The 25,782-nt window shown below is 46.4% G+C and overlaps 1 protein-coding gene across 3 annotated transcripts in view; it reads left to right on the forward strand.

Annotated features, from left to right (window-relative positions):
- The window catches only part of RASAL1 (RAS protein activator like 1), a 155,687-nt gene that overhangs the window by 26,673 nt on the left and 103,232 nt on the right, over positions 1–25,782 (forward strand). The window contains exon 2 of one of the 3 annotated variants that reach the window (XM_029619602.1): positions 227–283. In XM_029619602.1, coding sequence (XP_029475462.1) covers positions 227–283 — 57 coding nt within the window. The other 2 variants (XM_029619601.1, XM_029619603.1) reach the window with 2 other exon arrangements.

The following is a 25,782-nucleotide window of genomic DNA, read 5'->3' on the forward strand; positions in this document are numbered from 1 at the left end:
TTGGCAGCAGAGAATGGGGGTCATAGGTCATGGACTCGTGCAAATACACAGATACTCATTACCCATCAGGGAGTCGCAGGCAAGGAGTTCATTAGCCACAGTGTCAAGGCCTATCCGTTTCTGCTGTTATCTGTCCCAGGTTAGGATGCCATGGTCCAGGGTGTGACTGGTTTTATTGTGCTAGGTAGCACTTTGGTAATGTTTCTCAACACTTCTGTCTCCACAGGTCTGGCACCAGTGATCCCTATTGCATTGTTAAAGTGGACAATGAAGTTGTAGCCAGGTGAGTAGGAACTGACAGGAGAAGGGTTTGTTTAAATGTACTTTTACTCTTGTTTTCTCCTTGCCCTGATGATTCTGGTCTCTTTGAAATGCTTCATCAGAGGCTGAACCCTTTAAGAATACTTTTGTACCAGATTGAGTCAATCCTGCAGTAGATAACGGACTTCCCGGCCCCACTGCCCCATTCCCCCCCTCCCCCCCGGCCTGTACACAGATTTGGGTTTCTGCCCCTCCATCTGGGCACTATGAGTGTTGCCACCTCTCTCATTCCTAGGAAGTTTGGGCATGGCTTGGGGCAGGATCGCATGGTAGTGTCTTGGCAATCCGGTCCTTGTATCTAATTTTCTGCTGCACAATGGAAGCCGCTAAGGTATGGGGTGGGCTGATAATGCCAAGATCCTCTCTGGCCCCGCCTGGGACACTGGGGCTACCAAACTCCTGTTTTCCTCTATGAGGCAAGGAACGGTGCTGTTAGACAGGAAAGGCGACGATGGGATTCCCGCTGGCTGCACCAACCCTGAGAACTTTGTTGCGTCTGGAGTTTTGCCATCCTAGGCAAAGGCCTAGTAGGCCTGTGCAGAAATGCAGGCCTGGCTGCCAAGTCCTCTGGTTGTGGGGCTGCTCCACTGCAGCGCACAGAGCTGCATACAGCCACAGGGGACAAGCTCACACATTTCAGGCTATGCTTTATCAACCAAGAATATTCCCTCCTTTCTACACTATGGTGCGTGCGCTCCAGTTGCTGGTGGCCATGTAACTACCAAATTCAAAAGCCTGCGCCCAGGGATTAGGAGACGTATTTATTCTTATTTCCCCAAATGAAGGATTTCAAGTCTCATCACACAACAAGATGGGAGCAAAGCTTATGTAGCTCTGTTTTAGGTGGCTGGGTTCAGTGCCCCCAGATTTACAGAAATGTTCATTTCCAATCGGTTTCAACAACTCGGCACTGTGAGCCCGAGGCTTGCTGGCAGGGGAAACACGTCACTCTCCTTTTCACTATGTTTAATCCACTGCACTCTCACCCACATGTTGGCTGTTCCCAAGGGCCTTGCTCAAAAGGTTAGGTTAAAGCAACAGCAGAAAAGTGCAGCAGATAGTCCAGTCACACGCCAGGGCAATTCAATAAAGGCAAAGCATTTCCATCCCAGGCAATGCAATAAAATCAAATGCAATTTCCTCCCTCAGCCTGACTTCCCCACTGGTGAGGGTAAGTAGCTCGCTTGTTACACTTTCACAGCTCTGGTCACACTGACACTTCTTTTTTTTTTTTTTTTTCATTTTATTGAATCTCAAATATCGTAACATAAAATGAACTAGCTCAATACAGTTTCCACCTAACACTAACACCCCGTCCCCCATCCCCCTCCCCAATACATGCACAGACAAAACTCAAGAAGAAAGTTTGTTCAAATAAGAGGAAAGCATAAAAATAACCCCACAAAACAGCAAAATGCCATATTGTAGTAATGGAGTCTGAAAATCTTGTGCCCAAAGGAGTCTCACCTGTCTTTCTGTGTTTGATTCTCTGGCCATCACACGTCCAGTTTAGAAATGACTTCCAAATTTCAATACATTGGGATAATTTTCTTTTAATTCTCGTGTTAATTTTTGTAAAGCGTATGTGCCCCATAATAATTGAATCAATGATGAACAGCAGGCAAAAAATATGATGTTGCTTGTCCCTGATGCTCTTCTGGTGCAGTGATCCAACACTCCCCTACAGTGAAGGATACACAAGACCAAAGTTTCACCCTCCCAAGTAGGATCCTATCCCCGCAGTGACTTCCAACAGATGAGATTACCATCTGCCCACCAATGGAATACTCTGGGTTCCTCTACTGTGGGCTGATTGGCCATTTTGATCCCACAAGGAGTCCACATTCCATACCACCATCTGGCTGATTCAGTAACATAAGGATTTCAATCCACATGGGATCATCAGATGTTCTTTGCCACTGCTGCTATCCTGGCATCAGCTCTCCCAACATTTTGTACTTTGGGGACCATTCGTTTTCCCTTTCCTCTCAGCAGAATATTAATTGGATCTCTCAGAGTAGGATCTTCCAATAGTTTCATCGACCGGATCTTCAGCAGAACCTGCACCGAGATTCCTAACAGAATCTCTTCTTTGATTCCTAACAGAATCTCTTCTTTGATTCCTAACAGAATCTCTTCTTTGATTCCTAACAGAATCTCTTCTTTGATTCCTAACAGAATCTCTTCTTTGATTCCTAACAGAATCTCTTCTTTGATTCCCCACTGAGCTACAGAGGAATCCTCAACTCCTCCTCTGTTCTCAACAGGAATTAAACTTTTTCCTTCCAAATTTCTCTCTAATTCTCCTATTGGTAGTCACACCTCTTCTTAACCCCGAAGGGTTGACTGGATTATTCCAACTGCTGCTTTAAGATCTGGGCTGAATCAGATACAGGGCTTCATTTAAGTCATCTAATGTAATGTAATTTCAGTTTGGATCCTTGGGTCTGTCCTTGACGACTTGCTGTAGCTGGGGTTCAGGATTTTTGCACTCTGCTGGGTTCTAGAGACAGCAGGATGCATTCAAGGGTTTGGTCAGCATCCAAGTATTCACCAATTAGGCAATTTGTATTGAACTAACATAGTAGATGACAGCAGATAAAAACCAGTCTGCTCATCCAGTCTACCCAATTAATCCGACTTTTGAACCGGCAATGCAGGGATTCCCAGGTGATAACACATCCTCCACCGTGCTGTGACTTCACTCTGAAAGGTTTGCAAAGATTGAACTTCTTGCTTTGTGAATCATTTTGCAGGAATTTGGCATTGTTTCCCCTTTTATGGAAACTTTTGCCATAACATTTCTTGTGCAAAATGAAATTGTAAAACCCTGGCAATGTGTTTCGCCAGAAGGCAAAACCCATTACATCTCTGATAAACAGGGAAATGGAGAGTGGCAGCAAATTCACGCCCCAAAGAATGTGGTGGATTGGTCACTTATTAGCTTTTATGTGTTGAAAGTTAAAGCTGATGGGAAAAGACTACACTCATCATTCTTGGTGCAGAAATGTTTGCACAGTAGGGTTTGACAACTGGCTCCACCTTTTTCAGGACAGGCTGATCCAGTCCTGAATGTATTCCATTGCATGCATGGACTTGTAGTTCTGATTTCCCTATTGGTGTCTTGAAGGAAAGCAGAGTTATATCTTCACGCATGAAGTGGAATAAAAATCAGGACTGGATCAGTGTGTTCAGAAAATTTGGAAACAGTTGACAACCCTGTTTGCACATCTTCCAACTGAGGCTTGGCAGGGCAGCGCTCTGGGGTTGCTAGCACTGACAACTTTATTGTAAAACCACGTCGCCTTTCATCTTAGAAATTCCCTCAGTCAAATCAGTAAACTTAGCCTTAACCCGAAAACGTGCATTTTCTGTGGCAGGTCCAACTCAGTGGAACGCCCTACCTGAACATATAAGATTGACAGCAAATCACAAAGATTTCAAGAAAAAACTGAAAACTTACCTGTTTAACAAAGCGTTCAACATCCAGTAACCTTAACAAATCTAACTAGACAAAAATACCGCACCTGAAGTACCCAAATGTATTTAAATGTTTGTGATTTTTATGAATGTGATATTGTAAACCGCCTAGACGGGCAGACACCTGCCTTATTCGTGCGGTATATAAGAATTTTAAATAAATAAATAAAATAAATAAATCCTCTGTTCTCATTCCTAAAACCTGCTTCTTGGTCGTGTTCAGATCCCTCCTCCCCTTTCAGTTCTTCTGCATTCAAGTACAAATTGCGGTTAAATTACAACTTGCAGGACATAATCAGCCTTTCCCTGGAACTCGATTAATACTCTGGGTAGACTGAAGTGCACAAATATTTGGTGCCATTATTTTTGAGGACTGCCTTTGAAAGGAATCATTCAGAGCAGGCGATTAAAAGTCTTCTGAACTGCTTATCCTGATATGGTCTAGTGCCATCCAACCTTTGGGTGAAGTAAGACTTTCTTCTGGTATCTTCTCCTTACTTTTCAGATGATCACAAACCGGAATCTGCCCCCTCATCTCGCCATTCAAAGCTTTTACCCTCTTGGGTCAACTGTACCCTTGTAGGGCCCAGTGAGAGCCAAAGGCCTATTGGGAGCAGAGAAAAGAAAGAGATAGCAGAAGAGTTTGATCCCCAAAGGGCATTTCTATTTATGTATTTATTTATTTACATGAAATGTATGAATCGCTTTCCAGCTTTCACAATGGAATCTTTCAAAGCAATGTACATAGTTAAAAACAAATACAATCATAAAAATAATGTAACATAAAATTATTAAAACACTGCAAACAGCCATAATTGTTATTTCTTCTACAGGCTAAATTTCCACAAACTCCATCAGACGCCGACCATAAGGCGGTCATTATTACTTCTTCTTTAAGTGAAAATTACTTCTGACTCCATCAACCAGGTTTTCACCTTATGCCAAAAACACATCAAATCCAACTCCTCTCTGATAGATAATGGGAGCCCATTCCAAACTATAGTAAATGAATGATTCTGTAATTTAACATGTCAGTAAGCTTTAACTGGAGGAAGTTGAAGTTGATGATAATACTGAGAACGTGTATGTCTAAGTGCAGATTTCCAGTTAATCTTACCAGACATGTGAGGAGGACGTAAGCCTTGCAAGATTTTAAATGCTAGAACCAAAATCATAAATTTATATTGCAGCCTTACTAGTAGACAAGGTAACTTCAACAAAAGAGCACAGCTGATTCCCACCTAGATCAACCCATGGTGATTCTAGCAGCCATATTTTGCACCTTTTAGAGCCTCCAAATCACATTATTTACAAAACCCTAGTAGATGATATTGCAATAGTCTAAAACCAAGATCAGCAGAAAATAAACCACCAATTTTAATGCCTGAAAGCTTAAAAAAGATTTTAATTGCTTCACTATTATCAAGCACCCATCTGCTGTTCAGAGTTCTGCATTGATTTGGCTATCCAGTGACCAGCTAGAATTTAGCATAACCCCAAGCAATCTCACATTCTCTCCAACTGATATCAGCTCTCCTTCAATTTGGAATTGAAATTTCTCCACATTAGATTCCACTTGCAAAACCTCTGTTTTCTTGGAATTCAAAACTAAATAATTTTCCTTTAACCGAAACCCCACAGTATTCCTACATTCCTCCAAATGAGAGAGGCTCTGTCCTGGAATCGATTCTGGGGGAACTAGGATCTATCTAGCAGTATGTGACATGGAGGTCAGCATGTCCCACTGGTTCAAATGTAGATACGGACCTCAATATGGAAAAGAAAATGTTCGAAAGGTATTTACCTGGGCAACTAAGGGATTACCCAGGCAACTTCCCACAAATGAAACTTGCACCTACTTTTAGCTACTGAGTGGGAGAGCAAGTTGGAAAAAGAGGCGTTCTCGAGGAACTGCTGAGTTCTTGGGAAGGAAAGCGTGTGTTTGCTCCGCACAAACAGCACTTACAAAGGCCACAGACCCTGCTGCTCCGATTTCCAAAGGGAAACTCTCTAGGGCGTTTCCCTTGGGAAGTTAGCCTGCAGGTCTGCAGAGACAAAAGTAGCCGCACACCTGTAAACCACCCGATCTAATAAGAACTGCCCCCCCCCAAATGAATTATTGACAACTAATAATTCACACAGTAGGGCAATAGCTGACACCAGGAGGGTGGGGGTTGTAGTTAATTAAATTTAAAGGGTTGGGATGGGGGGGGGATTTTTGGGAAATGAATACATATGTAACTAATGAACGGATCGGCTATGTGGCTAACTAGCGATATTTGTTTCTTAGCCGCATAAGTTAACTAGCTAACAGCTCGATCCAGTATCGTCTGCTCGAGGATTGCCCGTCTGTAACGTGCTCGTAGCGCACAATTCGGGCGCGCAAGGCAGTTCGGCGATACAGTCTCCAGTTTCACGCGTCCGTATCGCTTCTGAAAACAGACGCATAACCCTTTCCGCACCCGGCATGTAAATGAACGAAAAAGCTGTATAATGAAGGAATTAGCTATTCCCCTGCGATACTGTAACGGGCGCTGATATTATCTCCTCCGTAACCCGCTGTTCTGCCGCGGCCTTAACCTGCTAGTTTACCGCCTCCCCCTAGTAGGAGTTAGTGTAGTGTAGTGTAGGGTAAAAACATTGCTTACCCGCCCTGGTCCCGTCCGGTCTCCTGCAGCCCCGTCCGGACCGGACGGGGCTGCAGGAGACCGGATGGGACCAGGGCAAAAAAAAACAAACGAAAAAGTAGCAAGGCTCGGGCCTGCTATGGTAAGTGTAAAAAGTGTAAAAAACAAAAAACCTGTGTGTTATATAAAAAAATAAAACAATTTTAAATACCTGTCGGAGGGCCGTGGTCCAGGCGGCCGGTGGGCGGCGGGCAGCCATCAGCGGCATCCGGTAGTCCTTCTCCCTTCCTCCCTCCCTCCCCTGCCTGGATGAGCGCCAAAATCGCACGGGCGGGTCGGCAGCGGGGGGGGGGGGCGGCAGCAGGATCCGGGAGCGGCGGGTAGGCAGCAGCGGGGTCCGGGGGGGCAGGGGCAGCGGCAGCGGGGGGGCGGCAGCAGGATCTGGGAGCGGCGGGTAGGCAGCAGCGGGGTCCAGGGGTGGCAGCGAGATCCGGGGAGCCAGCAGCGGCAGCATGTTCGATCGCGCAGGGCAGGTAGGTGGCAAAGTAAAGATGGCCGCCTGCACGGGAAAATCATGCAATTGGCCGCTGAAAGACGTGACGTCACGACGTTTGGCGTCACGGGGTGTGACGTCACGTCTTCAGCGGCCAATTGCACGATTTTCCCGTGCAGGCGGCCATCTTTCCTTTGCCACCTACCTGCCTGCGCGATCGAACATGCTGCCGCTGCTGGCTCCCCGGATCTCGCTGCCACCCCCGGACCCCGCTGCTGCCTACCCGCCGCTCCCAGATCCTGCTGCCGCCCCCCCGCTGCTGCCCCCCCCCCCCCCCCGCTGCCGCTGCCCCTGCCCCCCCGGACCCCGCTGCTGCCTACCCGCCGCTCCCGGATCCTGCTGCCGCCCCCCCCCCCCCCCCGCTGCCGACCCGCCCGTGCGATTTTGGCGCTCATCCAGGCAGGGGAGGGAGGGAGGAAGGGAGAAGGGACTACCGGATGCCGCTGATGGCTGCCCGCCGCCCACCGGCCGCCTGGACCCACGGCCCTCCGACAGGTATTTAAAATTGTTTTATTTTTTATATAACACACAGGTTTTTTGTTTTTTACACTTTTTAAACTTTTTTACACTTCCTGGTGCCTGTCATTTCAAATGTCATTTGAAATGACAGGTACCAGCGCACCCAGGTTACTGTATAGGCGCTGTTACAGCGCCTATACAGTAAAATGGGTTGCGCGGGCATAACCCTTCCCTAACGCTTCACAGCCGCAGCATGCATTTGCATGCGATTAGAGGAGAGTATCGGGGAGTTAGTGAAGAGAACTGTGCGTGCGGGGAGGAAGGGTGCGCCTGACACTACCTCACTGTTTTTACCGCGGCCTTACTGGATCGAGCCGTAAGTTAGATGTGCCATAGAGCAGGCCTAAACTGAGCTGGTTATAACTTAAACGGTAAGCGGGAATATATACATGTATATTCAGCGACATAGCTGTGCCACAGAATATACCTTGAGACTTTGCTGGATAAGCTATAACCAGCAAAGTTCCTTAAACAGCCAGCTTTAAATATTGACCTTCTAAGGAGTTACCTGGTGACTTGAGGGAAGGCTCTGATTACCTGAGGTTCAGAAAGATGTTAAAACCTTTCGTTTTTTTTGCAATCAGAAATTTTTATTGGATGTTTGCAAAGAAACAGTACAGTAAAACAAAGTGCAGATAGACATCCATAATTCTCAGTAGACATCTCAGCCCACCCATCCACAAGTGCGCCATGTAGCGACCTAACCAAAAACCGCACTGCACGTGTCGAAAAAGTGGTACAAGTATACTTTACCCAGGATAACATTCTCTTGAACAAAACTTTCTTTTTTAAGTAAGCATTTGAGTGAAGTAGTTTTTAATGACCTGCATTTTAATTTGTGTTTGTAAGGTGTTTGCTGACTTGTTTGTTTATGCTTATTAAATTTTATGAATCGCCTGGTGCCCATCGCTCAAGGCGATTTACAAGTGAACATACATAATAATAATTAAATAAAAAACTAAAACTAAAACAGGGTCAGGCAACAAAAATCAAAATGAAAGCAGCAAAATATATAACAGGCCAAACGGAAATAAGAAAACAGGATCTAAGTCAGTCATAGGCAAGCCTGAACAAATGGGTTTTAAGCAGGGATTTGAAAGGATTTAGGACACGAGGTAAGCCATAGCTCGAGAGGTAAGGAGCAGCAAAGTTCAGATGCTGTCACTGAAAAAAGCTCTTTGCCTTCATTCATGCAGCCGAGCCATTGTGGGTGAAGGGTACGGCTAACAGACCTCTTCCAGCTGACCGTAGAGCAGGGTTGGTGTGTGAATACGCAGCAGAGCGGAGGCCCAAGGAAAAGAATCGAGTTGTAAAATGTTGTACACCGTCATTGCAATTTTAAACTTGATGCGCCAAGAGGCAGGCAGCCCGTGCAGGGGGCGATGTGATCTCTGATACTGCAGAATTGTGCAACAGCTGAAGCGCTCTGAGGGAAGAAGCCGGAAGACCCAACAAAACAGCGTGGCAGTAATCCAGAGGCGGGAGAATGAGGGCCTGGCCTGCACAACAGATCGAAAATCAGGGTAACTGAGCATTGGTTTTTTAGGCCTCAAAGCGCTCTAAGTTTAAGGAACCCAGACTTAACAGCCCTGATGGGTAAATGTAAACCTGGAGTCAAACCAAACCCCGAGACCCTTCACGTGGTGGGCGATGGGCAAAGTTGCATTATCAATTAATAGCGATGGTGGCGGCAGACCCAGGGAGAGGCGCTGAAGTTCAAGCAGCTCTGTCTTTTGTAAGGTGAGACACAGCTTGTTGTGAGATAACCAGGACCTGACTGGAGAAACACAAGGAGCCAATAAGGCAGCAGATGAATAAAGAATTGAATCTCATCTGCATAGACACGGTAATCTACACCCAGTTCAGCAAGGATTCTGCCAGTGGGGGCCAGACAGATAAGTAAATAGTAAGGCAGATAGTACAGAGCTCTGGGGGACTTCAGTGAGTACCTCTTACCACTGAGAATGCTTCTTACCTAAGTGAAGCTGATACAAGCGATTGAGAGAGATGAATGAGACCACTTAACGTATCATTATTAACGCTAGATTTGAACCATATAGCAGTTTTTCAACCAACATATAAGCTTTAATTAAATCAGTTATCTTATCAAAAGCATGTGATCGCTCAATGATGGCACATGTATAATTTGTTATCTATACCAATTAACTTTAATTTCTTTTTTGTGCCTTTTTTGTAAACCATTGTGATGGTGATCTAACTTAACGAAGGTATAGAAGAGTTTTTAAATAAAAAAATAAAAACCATTATGATCCCCGCTAATTAATTAGGATTGGAGGATGCATGCAGAATACAAGAATCCATAAATAAATAAAATATTACAAATGGAAGATACTGCGGATCCTGATGGGCCAGGAAGTTTGACAAGCTCAGCCAAGGGCTCTGGATCCCAGCAACAGCCCGAGTTAATCCTTTGCGCTGAGTTATACAGGCAGGAGTAGGAAGGTAAACAAGGTGCTACATTGTACCTGGGCGCTGTGACATCCAGGAAGCGGTGCCAGAATACTTTCCGTGGCTGAACTCTTTGGATTGCCCTCGTTATTTATTAACCAGCCCCATGCCAGAGACGAGATACCCCGGGCCCAGCGGAACGTGGCATGTTGCCTGCAGAGCTGAGATAATTCCTGGCTGCATGGGTTGAGCATTCTCATCACCCTCGCTCCTGCAGGATGCAAGTGTCTGGGCATTCACGCCTCACCAGAGAAAGAGCCGAAGAGGCGGGAGAACTCACCCCGAGGCAGGCGAATTAGCTTCAGATGGCCAGAAAAAACACACACCTTTCAGACTAACAGACTCAAAAGGTTGATGAGGTACAAAGGCTACCCAAAGCGGATTGTGCCAAAACATGGAGACATTCACCCCTCCCCCAAAGCAGGAAATAACTTTTAGAAGTTATTTTTCTCTTAAAGTGCAGGACTTGCTGACCTACTTGTGACTTCCGTCTTACTCCTTATGGGGCTGGTGGGGAGCTCTGCAGGAATGTGCAGCACATTGAGAGGCTGCATGGGAGCTTGGAACAACACTGGGGAGAAGGTGAATGACACAGGGACTTAGAAATATGATGGTATAGCTAATAAGATCATAAGACATGCCATATTGGGTCAGACCAAGGGTCCATCAAGCCCAGGATTCTGTTTCCAACAGTGGCCAATCCAGGCTACAAGTACCTGGCAAGTACCCAAACATTAGATAGATCACAAGCTACTATTGTGAAGGACTTCAAAGGGGCGTGGGATAAACACTGTGGATCCATAAAGTCAAGAGGCCGCCAATGAAGAGTGGGTGACTCACCAGAATGATGGCTACTGCCTGGAGACAATACCCTTATTCAATAAACGTACACATGCTTACTGTGACTCCAACATCGTTCTAGCTTCAACAGCAAGAGGAAATGTGGAATAAAGGATCTGCACTCACAAAGGGGGGAGTAGCTGGCTTGTTACGGCGGTTACTACCCCAAACCAAATAAGCCTGTTACTTCTATTTCTATGCATATACAGCATAGTTCTCTGCTTCAACGGCAGGGGAGAAGAAAACACTGATACTTCACGCATATCCAGCATAGCTCCCTGCTTCAACGGCAGGGGAGAAGAAAAAAGGGTTCACACTCACAAAGCGGGGAGTAGCTGGCTTGTTACGGCGGTTACTACCCCAAACCAAATGTGCCTGATACTTCACTTTCGATGCATATCCAACATGGCTCTCTGCTTCAACAGCATGGGAGAAGAATAAACTGATACCTCAAGCATATCCAGCATAGCTCCCTGCTTCAACGGCAGGGGAGAAGATAAACAACCAATAAGGGCTGTATAACATAGTCTGAGTAAAACAAATAAGCATGGGTGTAGCTTGCTTATTGCGGCGGTTACTACCCCTACTACCCCTAACTTATCAGCTAGATATTCACTTGAATGCAGCTCCATCACTGCTTTCTACATTAATGGTGGGGGTGGAAAGGAAATAGAACCAAGAGCTAAGAGAAACAGATAAGTATGAGAGAAAAAGTGTGTGAAGCTTGCTGGGCAGACTGGATGGGCCATTTGGTCTTCTTCTGCCGTCATTTCTATGTTTCTATGTTTCTATGATTACCGTAATAGCAGTTTATGGATTTATCCTCAAGGAACTTATCCAAACCTTTTTTAAACCCAGTTATGGTAACTTCCAGAACCACATCCTCTGACAATGAATTCCAGTGCTTAATTATGCGCTAAGTGAAAAACATTTTCTTTGATTTGTTTTAAATGAGCTGCTTTCTAACTTCATGGAATGTTCCCTAATCCTTCTATTATCTGAGAGAGTAAATAACTGATTTACATTAACTTGTTCAAGTCCTTTCATGATTTTGTAAACCTCTATTATATCCCCCCTCACTCATCTCGTCTCCAAACTGAACAGCCCTAACTTCTTTAGCCTTTCCTCAAAGTGAAGCCATTCCATGTCCCTTATCATTTTGGACGCCCTTCTATAGATTTTCTCCTATGCAACTCTATCTTTTTTGAGATGCGGTGATCAGAATTGCACACAGTTTTCAAGGTGCGGTCTCACCATGGAGTGATACAGAAGCATTATTGCACATACTGTTTTATTCGCCATTCCCTTCGTAATAATTCCTAACATTGGTCAGGATTCATCATTCCGTGCGGAATGATGAACCCTGTGCTACAGGGGGGCAAAGCAGGGGGCGGTCGGGCAATAGCCTGCAGCCGGCCGCACCACGGCGGTGCGGTTTCCCCTGCCATGGTGCGGCCAGCTATAGGCTATCGTGGGCATAGCGCCACCATAAAAGGTGATGCTATTCCCCGCGCTACTGCTGGTGATAATGTTTGAAACATTATAGCCAGCAATGGTAGCATCGCCAATTACCATATTCCCTCCCTAACTCCTCCCCGACTCTTCCCCTCCCCCTAATTTAAATATTACCGCTGCAATAAGACCCTAACACATGCGATAAGGGCCTATCGTGGCTTGGAAAATAACCCCCATTGTTTGCTTTTGATCGTTGTTTGCAGTTTCAATGTATTATCCACTATGACACCTAGATCTCTTTCCTGGGCGTGTAACTGCAGCAAGGGTTATTTTTCACCATATGCATCACCTTGCATTTGTCCACATTAAATTTCATCTGCCAATCAGATGCCCAATCTTCCAGTCTCACAAGGTCCTCCTACAATTTATTACAATTCACTTGAGATTTAACTACTCTGCATAATTTTGTGTCACCCGCACATTTGATCATCTCACTCGTCATACCCCTTTCCTGATCATTTATAAATATATTAAAAAGCACCGGTCCAAGTACAGATCCCTGAGGCACTCCACTGTTTACCTTTTTCCACTGAGAAAACAGACCATTTAATCCTACTCTCTGTTTCCTCTCTTTTAACCTGTTTGCAATCCACAAAAGGACATCTCCTCCTATCCCATGACTTTTATGCGGGACTTTGTCAAACGCCTTCTGAAAATCTAAGTACACCACATCTACCAGTTCACCTTTATCCACATGTTTATTCACCCCTTCAAAAATTTAGGAGATTTGTGAGGCAAGACTTCCCTTGGGTAAATCAATGCCGGCTGTGTCCCATTAAACCATATTTATCTAAATATTTTGTGATTTTGTTCTTTATAACAGCTTCCATGATTTTTCCCGGCTCTGAAGTCAGGCTCACCGGTTTATAGTTTCCAGGATCACCCCTGGAGCCCTTTTCAAATAATGGGGTTACATTGGTCATCTTCCAGTCTTTAGGTACATCAGATGATTTTAATAATAGGTTTCAAATTAATTGAAATAGGTCTGAAATTTAATATTTTAGTGCTTTCAGAACCCAGAGGGGTATACCATCCGGTCCAGGTGATTTACTACTCTACAGTTCGACAGTCTGTCTGATTACATCTTCCAGGTTCACCATGATTTTGTTCAGTTCATCTGAATCATCACCCTTGAAAACCATCTCTGGAATGGGTATCTCTCCAACATCCTCTTCAGTAAATACCAAAGCAAAGAATTTGTTTAGTCTTTCTGCAATGGCTTTATCTTCCCTAAGTGCCCCTTTAACTCCTCGATCATCTAACTGTCCAACCAACTCATTCACAGGCTTTCTGCTTCAGATACATTTTAAAATGTTTTTATTATGAGTTTTTGCCTCTATAGCCAACTTGTTTTCACATTCTCTCTTAGCCTGTATTATCAATGTATTACATTTAACTTGCTTATGCTTTATCCTATTTTCTTCTGATGGATCTTTCTTCCAATTTTTGAATGAAGTTCTTTTGGCTAAAATAGCCTCTTTCACCTCACTTTTTAGCCATGCCGACAATCGTTTGACCTTCCTTCCACCTTTCTTAATGTGTGGAATACATCTGGGCTGCCCTTCTAAGATACTTTTTAACAATGTTCACACCTGAGGCACACTCTTAACCTTTGTAGCTGCACCTTTCAGGTTGTGGGGTTTTTTTTTTATTATTTTTCTCATTTTCTCAAAGTTTCCCTTTTGAAAGTTTAGTGCTAGAGCTGTGGATTTACTTACTGTCCCCCTTCCAGTCATTAGTTCAAATTTGATCATATTATGATCACTATTACCTCTCTCACCAAATCCTGTGCTCCAGTGAGAATTAGGTCTAAAATTGATCCCTCTCTCTTTGGTTCCTGAACTAGTTGCTCCATAAAACTGTCATTTATTCTATCCAGGAACTTTATCTCTCTAGCATATCCTCATGTTTCACTTACCCAGTCAATATTGGATAATTGAAATCTCCCATTATTACTGCACTACCAATTTGGTTAGGTTCCCTAGTTTCTCCTAGCATTTCACTATCTGTCTCATCGTTTTGGCCAGATGGACAGTAGTATCCTCCTATCGCTATTCTCTTCCCCCAATACACAAGGGATTTCTACTCATAAAGATTCGATTTGTATTTAGTCTCTTGCAGGATCTTTATCCTTTTGGACTCTATGCCACCCCGCCACCAAGTTGCTCCTCTCTGTCATTTCAATATAATTTGTACCCTGGTATAGCACTATCCCATTGATTATCCTTTTTCCACCATGTCTCTGAGATGCCAATTAAGTCTATGTCATCATTCACTGCTTTACATTCTAACTCTCCTAGCTTATTTCTTAAACTTCTGGCATTAGCATACAAACATTTCAGAGTATGTTTTTTGTTTGTATTAACATTCTGCTTTTCAGTTGACAGGAATAAATTGGAATCTATTAGCTCAGGTGAGTCTTTAATTATAGGCAGTTGGACTACTTTTCTTATTATTGGGACCTCTCTGTTGGGATGCCCTAACTAATGCTTCATTAATATCCTTTGAAGATACCTCTCTCTGAACCATGTGCTGCTGAGTGACTGTCGGTTTTCCCTTTTGATTTAGTTTAAAAGCTGCTCTATATCCTTTTTAAAGGTTAGTGCCATCAGCCTGGTTCATCCCTGGTTAAGGTAGAGCCCATCCCTTCAGAAAAGACTCCCCCTTCCCCAAAAGGTTCCCCAGTTCCTTACAAAACTGAATCCCTCTTCCTTGCACCATCGTCTCATCCACGCATTGAGACTCCAGAGCTCTGCCTGCCTCTGAGGACCTGCGCGTGGAACAGGGAGCATTTTAAGACAAACACACAAACTCCTAGTTTTTACTTGCCCTCTGACTAGCTATTTGATACAGACACACAAACACACTAAAGAATATATCTCAATAGTTTACTTCTCCCCAAAAGTTTTAAGTTCTAAAATTTCCCTAAGCATTACTTACCGATTCTTTTCAGCCACCTCTCCTCTCAGTGCTTCCACTAGATTGTGGGTTACTGAGCTCTTCCCTTGCCTAGATTAGGAGCATAAGACCCATCTTGCTTCCTTCTGCAGTGCCATAGATCACCGGTGATCTCTGGCTTTCCCTTCATCTCAGTTAAGGATCCTCTGTGTTTATTTCAGGCTTTCTTGAATTCTGTTACTGATTTTACTGATACCAGCTTCTCTGGGCAGTGGTTTCACGCATCTGTCACGCTTTCCATGAAGAACTATTTTCTGATGTTACTCCTGAATCTTAACCTCTCTCTCTCAGTCTCATATTATGGCCTCAGTTTTCATTCTTCCAGGGCTGGTGAAAGAGAATTTGGCGCCCTAGGCAAATCTTCATTCATGCATCTTCTTCCCCAGCTTTCCCATTGGTGGCAGCTCCAGCCCAGTGTTTCCTCCTTCCTGCGGTGGTGGCACCGGCACAGCCTTCCCTTCTTTGGCAGTATTGGCTTTGGCACCCCTCTGAGCCACACACTAGCTGGATATTTCCACCCTCAAAATTTTGACACTCTAGGCAGCCACCTAGTTTGCCGAATGGAAGCACTGGCCTTAAATAATTCTCAGCCACTGAGAAAGATTTGCTTATTGTGCCTTTTGAGATATTTGACTCTTTCAATCTCCTCTTTCTTTCCTCTTCTCTTAGATATAAATATTTAGATCCTTTATGTCTCATCTTCTAGGGCCTGTCATTTTGGCCTCCAGAGCTGGACACAATAGTGTAGGTGAAGTCTCACCAGTGCCCTGTAAAGAGGCATTACCACCTCTTGTTTCTATTTCTGATGCCTCTTCCTGTGCACCCTAGCATATGCCTTGTCTCACTATATTGCTGCCTTGAAATTATCCGATATGATCACCCTGAGGTCTCTCTCTTGCTTAGTGCGTATCAGTACCTCATCCCCAATCACGTTCTGCTTCCTTGCATTTTTGCACCCCCAAATGCATGACTGCACTTTTTTTGTAATCAAGATTTAGGTGCCAAGCTCTTGAATAGGGATGTGCAGCTCCCAAATTTTTGATTCAGTTTTTTTTTTTGGGGGGGGGGGGTGTGTTTTTGTTTGTTTAATGTATTTTCTGTTCAGTTTGGTTGCCAAACCCCCGCAAAAAAAAAACAAAAACAAACAAACCATAAAATAAGAAAAATAAACCCAAACAGATTAAAAAAAAAAAAAAAACGGCCTCCAGCTGCCCGGGCTAGGCCTTCCCAGGCCAAAATATTGCCCATGCCTAGCGCCTAGGCCTGAGCTGGGTCCAGCACTGAGGTTGGGGCCCTCTCCCTGTGTATAAATGCTGGGGAGCTTCCATCCTAACCCCCATTTACTCCCTTCCCAGATCCAACTTGGAGAAGGGCAGGGGTGATGTCCAGTTGCATCTGCCTGGGCACTGGCACTTTAGAAACGGCACCACCTACCTGGAGGATGACGCCAAAGTGATGCCACTTTGGCATGTTCAGCTGGTGCGGCTGGCACTATTTTGATGTGCAACCATAGAAATGTACGGCTGTACATCAAAATGGTGCCGGCTGCACAGATGGAAGGAGCCGAAGTGATGTCACTCCAGCGCTGTCCTCCATCCAGGCAGAGAGTACCTTATTTATTTATTTATTTATTATGACATAGGAAGGTAGACAGGAGAACAATAAACTCATATGACCAGTAAATATAAGAACCGACATAATACAAGCATGCATGTCATAGGTCGGAAAAGCATGAGCGTTACTACTATCCCACCTCCACCGTGTCCTTTTAACCACAAAGAAAGACTCCCACCCACCCCCCACCCGAGACACTGCCAGTTTTAAAGCACCAGGACCCAGGCAGGAACAAATGGACATCACCCCCCCTGCCCTTTTCCAAGCAGGAAGAGGATCCCCAGCACCAGTACTATTTTTGCACAAGGGGAGGAGGACCCTGTCTCAGGCCTAGGCCTTGGCACCAGGCCCAGCTCAGGATTAGGCGCCAGGCCCAGGCAGGTGTTTTGTTTTTTTTGGTTAGGAAGGACCTAGCCAGGATCACAGGAGGCCTTTTATTTATTTATTTATTTATTTTAAATGCCACAATTATGAAAATAACCCAAAATGTTGTGGTATTTTCATAGGAGGCTGGTTTTGATTTGTTCCATTTTGTTGCATTTTTGGCATTCATTAGAAAGAAATGCACATCCCTACACGTGACCTCTCCTAAAGCTGTCTTAGATCACTCCTCATTCTCTCTACTCCTTCAGTAGTGTGTACTCTGTTGCAGATCTTAGTGTGATCATCTTCAAAAATGCAAGCTCTTCCTTCTAACCCTTCCGCAGTGTCACTAACAAAAGATATTGAGCAGAACCAACCCTAGGGCCAATCCCTGAGGCATTCCACTATTCAGCCTTCTCTCCTTGGCCTGAACTCCAACTACCACTATCCTCTGTTATCCATCACTCAACCAAGTCTGAGTCACGCAGAAAATAATGTATCGTGCAATTATTTTTTTCCTTTTGAGAGTGCCTAGAGCTACATTTCAGTGGCCTACATATTGGGCCACATCTGCTTTGGGTTGGCTGAGTCAAAAGATGTGCCACCATCGTATCATGCCAAATGGCAGCCCCATGCTTTTGTACTGTTTCCATTTTAGCAGAACAGAAGCCCCGGGGCACCTGAAATAGTGAATGATCCCAGTAAAAGGTGAACTAATTTCCCTCTCGCTCTGCCTGGCACTTCTGCAGTCCAAGCTGCTCAGGTCTATAGCTCTGACCCTCCTGATTTGCCTGAGGTTGGGAGTTGGGGGTGGAGGGGGCAGAGAGATTTGGGACGTTTAGTAACCTGAATGGGATAATTCTGAAATGTTAACATGATGATGATGCCACCGACGTGTATGGTGTTGAATGACTTGGCAAGCATGGTGACTATGGGTATTATCCTTACAAAGAGGGAGTGGGGGGAGGAGCTGGAGATATGAAAGGTGCCATGTAAAAGTCACCAAAATCAGGAATCTGCTAGATTGTTATCACAGAGTAACTACTACTACTTCCCAGTTATTCAGAAAAAAAAAGAAGTAATAACACCAGTTATTATCTGTGGAATGTTCTCGGCTTTTCAGAGAGGAATCACATTGTTTTTACTTTTTAATTGCTTTGGAGACATTTGAAGACAAATACTATTATCTCCTTATGATGTATATCTTAGACAGAGATTTTGCAGCCATGAAAATAAAGGACTTTACATGGAATGGGAATAATTGTAACTAACTCACTCCTAGATTTCTTTTCAGTTTGAAGACAACAGGTATGAAGTGTTCACGGCCCTTCCAGTCACTGGATTGGCCGTATCTCAAAAAAGATATAGTTGCAATGGAGAAGGTACAGAGAAGGGCAACCAAAATGATAAAGGGGATGGAACAGCTCCCCTATGAGGAAAGGCTGAAGAGGTTAGGGCTGTTCAGCTTGGAGAAGAGACGGCTGAGGGGGGATATCATAGAGGTCTTTAAGATCATGAGAGGTCTTGAACGAGTAGATGTGACTCTGTTATTTACACTTTCGAATAATAGAAGGACTAGGGGGCATTCCATGAAGTTAGCAAGTAGCACATTTAAGACTAATCGGAGAAAATTCTTTTTCACTCAACGCACAATAAATCTCTGGAATTTGTTGCCAGAGGATGTGGTTAGTGCAGTTAGTGTAGCTGGGTTCAAAAAAGGTTTGGATAAGTTCTTGGAAGAGAAGTCCATTAACTGCTATTAATCAAGTTTACTTAGGGAATAGTCACTGCTATTAATTGCATCAGTAGCATGGGAACTTCTAGGTGTTTGGGTAATTGCCAGGTTCTTGTGGCCTGGTTTGGCCTCTGTTGGAAACAGGATGCTGGGCTTGATGGACCCTTGGTCTGACCCAGCATGGCAATTTCTTATGTTCTTATGTTCTTATAAGTTGAGGGTTTTTTTTATTACATTGTGCATGTCAAACAAGGCTACCGGGGGATTTGCTGTCTGCATGGGGACAAAGACAGCACATCTTTTTTATGGTGGTGGGCTGTGCACCAGAGCTCGAAGGAAAAGTACAAACTACGCGCGGTCACATGCACAGATTTGAAAATGCTGCCTATGCGCCTACTGTTCCTCCCCTGACCAAAACGCGATCTCCAACTCCACCCCACCCCTCCCCCTCCCCTCCCCTCCCCTCAGCATGTCATGGACTGCTTTTTACCCTGCCTCCATCGCTTTGAAAATTGACTTTTCTATTGTGGCCAGTCGTCTTCCACCAAAGATGGTTGCTGGTGGCCCACTAGGGTCTGAGGCTGCCACCTGAGCACCCTGGCCGAATCCTTCCCATTGCAGCCAAAGACTTCTTCTCAAGCAGCTCCGGTGATTCCTGGCAGCAGTGGAGCAGCAGCACCTCATTAGCCCAAATATGAGGGGTCCATCTCATATTCAAGATGGTCTTAGAATCAGGCAAATCTGGTCATTGTTTGAGTCCAACAAGTAAACTAAAGGTGCATTTTATGACTAAGGTTATTTGCGAAAGGCTCTCACACACAGACCCCATCGCTGCCTTACCTCACCCCATCTTCCCCCCCCCCCCTGCCTTCATCATCACCTTTCACACAGAACCTCCCTTCAGCTCCTGCCAATTCTCTCAGATCCCCTCTTCCCACAGCTCTTTCATTCCTCCTATCCCCTTTCCACCACTTCTCCCACACTCTCTCTAGCCCTTCCCTGGCTTTTCTTGCATTCACTCCACAACCCTCCAGTACACTCTTTTGTACACCCCTCCCTATGGTCCTCGTGCACCCCTCACCCCAGCTCACTCTCTTTCTCCCCCCAGCCTTGCCCCTCACACCTGCCGCAGAACTCAGGGCAGTGTGAACCTGGGGAGAGAAAAGGTGTCTGTCAGCAAAAGTTTGCATTGCTGACTTCAGGGAGGTGGGGATGGAGGTGCGAAGAGAAGGCCTTCACCCCTTCCTCAACTTCCCTCCCAGCATTAACCTCCACCTCCTGCTCCTTCCAGCGTTCGCCTCCTCCTCACCTTCCCCCGACCTTCCGCCCCTTCTCATCTCCCCCCCAAACATTCAATCTCATCCTCAACCCCCCTCAACATTCAACCCCCCCCCTCCTCACCTGCTACTTTGCCACCTCCTCACTTCCCCCAGCTTTCACCCCCTCTCACATTGCCAGCATTCAGCTCTTCTCACCTCACCACCCTTTCTGCATTCACCTCCCCTCCCTCTCTCCCTCCCTCCCTCACAGCTGGCCTGAATTGTGCTGGGGGGTGTAAGGCCTTCCCAGAGGAGAGAGAGTAGCTGCTGCCTCTGCCCCAGCTCCTCCCCCTCCAGTCGCCACAGCAACAGGCAGCGAAGAAGGGGAGGGGCCGGAGCAGAGAGGCCCTTTTCTGCTCCTAGGTATTGAATTACTTATTTATTTACATTGGGTCCATATTCAGCCGCTCTGCGACTGTGCTAATTAACTACTTATACCTGACCGGCTAACTAGCGGCGTATGTTTAGGGACAACTTTAGGGACAGCCCTACAGCCTGACCAGAGTTAATCGGCTAACTCTGAATATCGCTCTGAATTTCAGTATCGCTTTTAGTGCGCACTTAAAAAAAATTTGTGGCTTTTTTTTTTTTTGTCATTTCTTATTTCAAAACGACATGAATGATATAGGGAGAATGGCATTGGCACTGTCTGTGTCATTTCAAATGGAAGCACACCCCTAATAAAAACTCACATTGTCAGGTTACAAATATAAGCCCTGCCGAAAGTGCCATTAAAGTAATGTACCTTGCAATGTAATGCCAGTGTCATGAAATGGGCCTTTCATCATCTCGGCGAAGACAGACAGGGAAGAATAACCGCTTAAGAGCCAGAAATCTGACTCCATAAACCTGAACCCCCGCTGCCAAAAAAGCCTGGGTAAATAAAAAGGTCTTTCAGATGTTTCCTGAAGGTTGTTAGACAAGTCTCAGCTGTGAAATTCTCTGGTACAGAGCTGTAAGGAAGAGGAGCCGCTATTGAGTCTGAGCAGCGTGCAGTTCCTCTGGCCTCCCGTCCGAGCCGGCAGCCGAAGTCCTAACGCCTGCTGGCTAAAGACAGCTGGCGGGCACAGAGAGGGGCAGGCAGGTGCATGTTACCAGAGGGGAGCAGGACAGATTTTAAGGAAGGTATTTGCCCTCCATTCCCCCCCCCCCCCCCCCTGTGATGACATCTGGGACAAGGCCTGCTGAGCCCCTCTTCCCTTGGGTCTTAAGATCAGGACTTTTTGGTCCCTTTTTTACTTGTTCAGCACAGGAGGTGCACCCCAGCCGCAGGAAGGTGTGGGGTGGGGGGAGATTCGGGTCACTGTCAAATAGAGCATGGGGCCTCTCTGTGCCCAGCAATGCCCCTGGCTGAAGAACAAACACATAAGCGGGTCAAGTATGAGCCTTTACTTTCAGTGTACAGAGATAACAAGAGAATAGGACAGCTGTGAGCTCGGCAGTAGTGAACCAGTAGTTGAAGTCCTAAATCAAAGCTATTTACACTTTCAGATAATAGAAGGATTAGGGGGCACTCCATGAAGTTAGCATGGGGCACATTTAAAACTAATCTGAGAAAATTCTTTTTCACTCAACGCACAGTTAAGCTCTGGAATTTGTTGCCAGAGGATGTGGTTAGTGCAGTTAGTGTAGCTGGGTTCAAAAAAGGTTTGGATAAGTTCTTGGAGGAGAAGTCCATTAATGGCTATTAATCAAGTTTACTTAGGGAATAGCCACTGCTATTAATTGCATCAGTAGCATGGGATCTTCTTAGTGTTTGAGTAATTGCCAGGTTCTTGTGGCCTGGTTTTGGCCTCTGTTGGAAACAGGATGCTGGGCTTGATGGACCCTTGGTCTGACCCAGTATGGCAACTTCTTATGTTCTTATGATCTTAACATCCATGGGCGAGTGTGATCAAGACCAGAAGCAAATGCAGGCCTAAGTGCCTGAGGGAAGAGAGCTGGACAGCCTCAATACCCTTTCAACTGCTCCTTCAACCAGTCCAGGTCCCCTGGGGTGGGGTTTCGGACGGTATCCTTGGAGTTGTTCCCCTATCGCAGGGGTTCCCAACCTTATAGAGAGCGTGGATCCCTTTTCAACCTCCAAAAAGTTTGCGAACACCCCCCCACCCCCCCATGCTTCTCGTTCATTTTTGCCTGCTGTTAAATGCCGTACGGAAAATTGATTAATGTGCTAAAAAATAATATTTACTTCACAATCATTTGTAAATGTATAAATATAAAATGTAATATTAAATAAAGAATGCTTGCTGCTATAAATGGTGCTCTCCCTCCATGGCCTGATGTTAGTCGTCTCCCTCCCCCTTCTCGCCCTGCCCTGGCCCGTTCCCTCCTGCCTGGCTTCCCTCCACTCACAGCCCCTTCCTTTCTCCTGCCCTTCCCCCACTTTGACCCCCCCCTTCTCTGGTTCTGTCTCTCCCCATGACCTCTTCCTGAGTGATCTTCCTTCTACCCTCTTTCCCCTCATGGCCCCTTTCTGAGTGCTGCCCTCCACCCTTCCCAAGTGTCCTTCCTGCCCTGCTTTCCTTGACCAATGGCTCCTTCTCCAGTTGTTTACCTCCTGCCCTTCTCCCAGGACCCCTTTCTGAATGCTCACCCTCCTGTCCTCTCCCCTTCCAAAGAGCTTTCCGCCCTGCCCTGATTCCCCCTATCCATGGCCCATTCTGGAATGCCTTCCCTTCTGCCCTTCCCCCTCCTGTGGCCCCTTCCATGGTTCTCTCCCTCTTACCCTTCCCTCCTGTGCTCCGCCCTTCCTCTATGTCCCCTTTCCAAGTGCTGCACATCCCAATGGCTCTTTCAAAGGGTCTTCCCTCCTGCCCTTCTTCCCTTCCCTCCTGATCTTTACCTGAGTGCCTTCCCTCCTCCTCTTTCCATAGCAGCCCCTTCCCCGGTCCTCTCCCACCTCCCTATCAAGGAACACCTCGGAGTGCTTTTCACTCCTGTGCTTCTTCCTCCCTCCTGCCCTCTCTCCGCTGCTCCTTCCCAAATGCTTTCCCCACCTGTACCCCCCTTCCTGAGTGCTCGTCCTTCTGCCCTCTCTTCCCCGTGGCTCTTTCTCCGCTCCTTCCCAAGTTCTGCCCTACACCCCCCCATGGCATTAGTACTCCCTCAGTACAGCTTTTCTCTCTCTCACTGTCAGGCTGGCAGGACAGCCAGAGCCCATACGGCAGCTGACACCCTGTGAGCCTCCACCTCCGCTCGCTCGTGTGGGGGAGCGGCCGTTGAAAGGTGCTGGCAGCAGCGCGGCTTCCTCTCCTCCGGGTGCAGCTTCAGGCGGCCCTCGTGTCAGCGACCGGTCACACTCTTTCCCCGCCACTTCGCTGCTCTGATTTGGGCTCTTGGAGGCCACAGTCTTCCTCTCCTCCTCTCTCGCAGGGGGTTGGGCAGAGAGCGGCCTTGGAGCAGAGCCGCTCAGATGCGAGGTCGGGCCTGCTCTTTTTCTCAGCCGCTGCACTTCAGTTGCCTTTCCCTTCCGGCAGACTCCTTGGGATGGTCTCGTGGACGGTGGGCCCCCGGGTTTGAAACCACTGCCCTGTTGCCTTGGTCTTTTCACGTGTTCCTCAGTTAAGCTCACTGGCCAGGGCATCTGTCCTTCAGAGCCCCTCCCCCAGCCTCTCACCAGATCAAGCCCTGCGGAGAACGGACCTCACAGAAACCAGTCCTTCCACCCATGACCTTGAGTCTTCACCCCCACCAGGGCTGCTTCCTCCCCCTCCTAGTCAAGGAATAATGGCAAAAAAAATGTTTTCTTTTGTGCTTTTTAAGTCTCATGGTGCTCTCCGAGACCTTATTGTGTCAGACAGGGCGACTGAGAATGTCTTCTGGTCTAAAGAAAACTGCTATTGAATAACTGGATAGCAAAGCCTGTGTTGAAATGGAGAGAGGGGGAGGGCTGGACCTTGTACTGTAATCCCTAATTTTCAGAGCTGCTGGACCGGCATATTTTTCCTCTTTTGCCATTAAAAGAAAGAAATTTATGCTTTTACCGGCACGGTATCTAAGCGAGTCGGGAGGTGGGCACTTCAGTATGTGCACACTTTGCAGCAGCTAAGTTTCAAAGACAAAAATCAGCAGAGCGGTTTCCCTTGGAACGTTGCCTGGAAGAGACACTTCCTGCTCACTTTGAGCTCTCCTCGATTCCAGGACTAGTTCTCCATGAAGCGGTCATTTATGGCATGTAGAAACCTTACTTCCCTAGCGTGCCCCAGTGAGAGAATTACCCACAGTATATTGGGTTTACTGAAATGCACAGCTTTATGCCTGCCAGATCCCCAGGCAGCCGATCAGAGGTAAAACGGCACTTGTACATTATAAGTCACATCTGTATGCATTGCCTTCCTCTCCCTGACCTAGCGTACCCCTTCCTCGCCCCACTCCCTGACAAAACCTCCTTTCAATCCAGCTAAACGTGTGTGCACTGTAACAGCCCGCGCGTGCTTTCACCAGCATGAGAGGCACAACGTTCAGCTAAGATCATCTGCCGGGATGAGTACGTACTGCATTTATCCGGGTAAGTGCCTTTTAAAATTATTCTCCCAAAGCATGAATTCAGCACAGACAAGTGAAAAATGACCGTAGAGATTGTGCTGGAATTTGGGGAGGGCAAAGGGTCTGCTACCCAATGCATCAGTCCGTCAGCAGGGCTGCTTTTACCTCTGGGCATAGCGGGGGGGGGGGGGGGGGGGGTCTGCTGAATGAGCACACAGCTGGCTGCCCTCCTCCCCAAATGACTGTACTGGCCTGTGCTCTGGATCTCAGGCTGCAGAGAACAGCCCCCTGCTTCCTACTCCAGCACCTCCCATCCCAGGCAGCGGATGGGGGCGGGGAGGGTGTTGGTGGACAGGCCCAGATTTAGGCAACATAGGCAATTACCTAGGGTTCCAAATTTTGACGGTGCCAAATATGCAAACCAAAGAGGAGCCTGCCTCTGTTTGCTTTAGGGCCATGTGCTAGCACAGCCCCAAAAGGGAAGATGCTATGGCATTCTGCCTGCGGGCGACAAAACCTTAAAACCCGGCCCTGCTGGTGGATGAGCCTGAAATAGACAGAGCACAGTGCCAAGCAAAGAGGAGCCTGCTGCTCCCTAATCCAGCCCTCTCTTCTCCAGGGTTGCATTCTCAGAAGGGCTCCCCGTTCCATGTACAGGCCGAGCTCCAGACTTTCAATGTGTGGGTGAGATGATGGGGCGGGAAAGAGGGTTTTAGGTTTCTTAGGAACTGGCACACATTCTAAGGAAGGGGGAGCTTATTCTCGTACGCAGGGATGCAGCCGTTGATATGTTTAGAATGACCGGGATTTTTGTATTGGAGCCGTCAGCAGTTCATCACCCCTGAAGAGGGAAATCTCCTCCGAAACATTGCAATGTCAGGTGGAAGACAATTTTTTATGTACAGAGAGAGTTGATTTTTCCGCTCTATTATACTCATTCCTGGCGTTATATAATATAAGTACAATTTCAGTGCTTTTGAA

Source organism: Rhinatrema bivittatum, chromosome 11, assembly GCF_901001135.1.
Source record: "Rhinatrema bivittatum chromosome 11, aRhiBiv1.1, whole genome shotgun sequence".
In the NCBI taxonomy this organism is placed as follows: Eukaryota; Metazoa; Chordata; class Amphibia; order Gymnophiona; family Rhinatrematidae; genus Rhinatrema; species Rhinatrema bivittatum.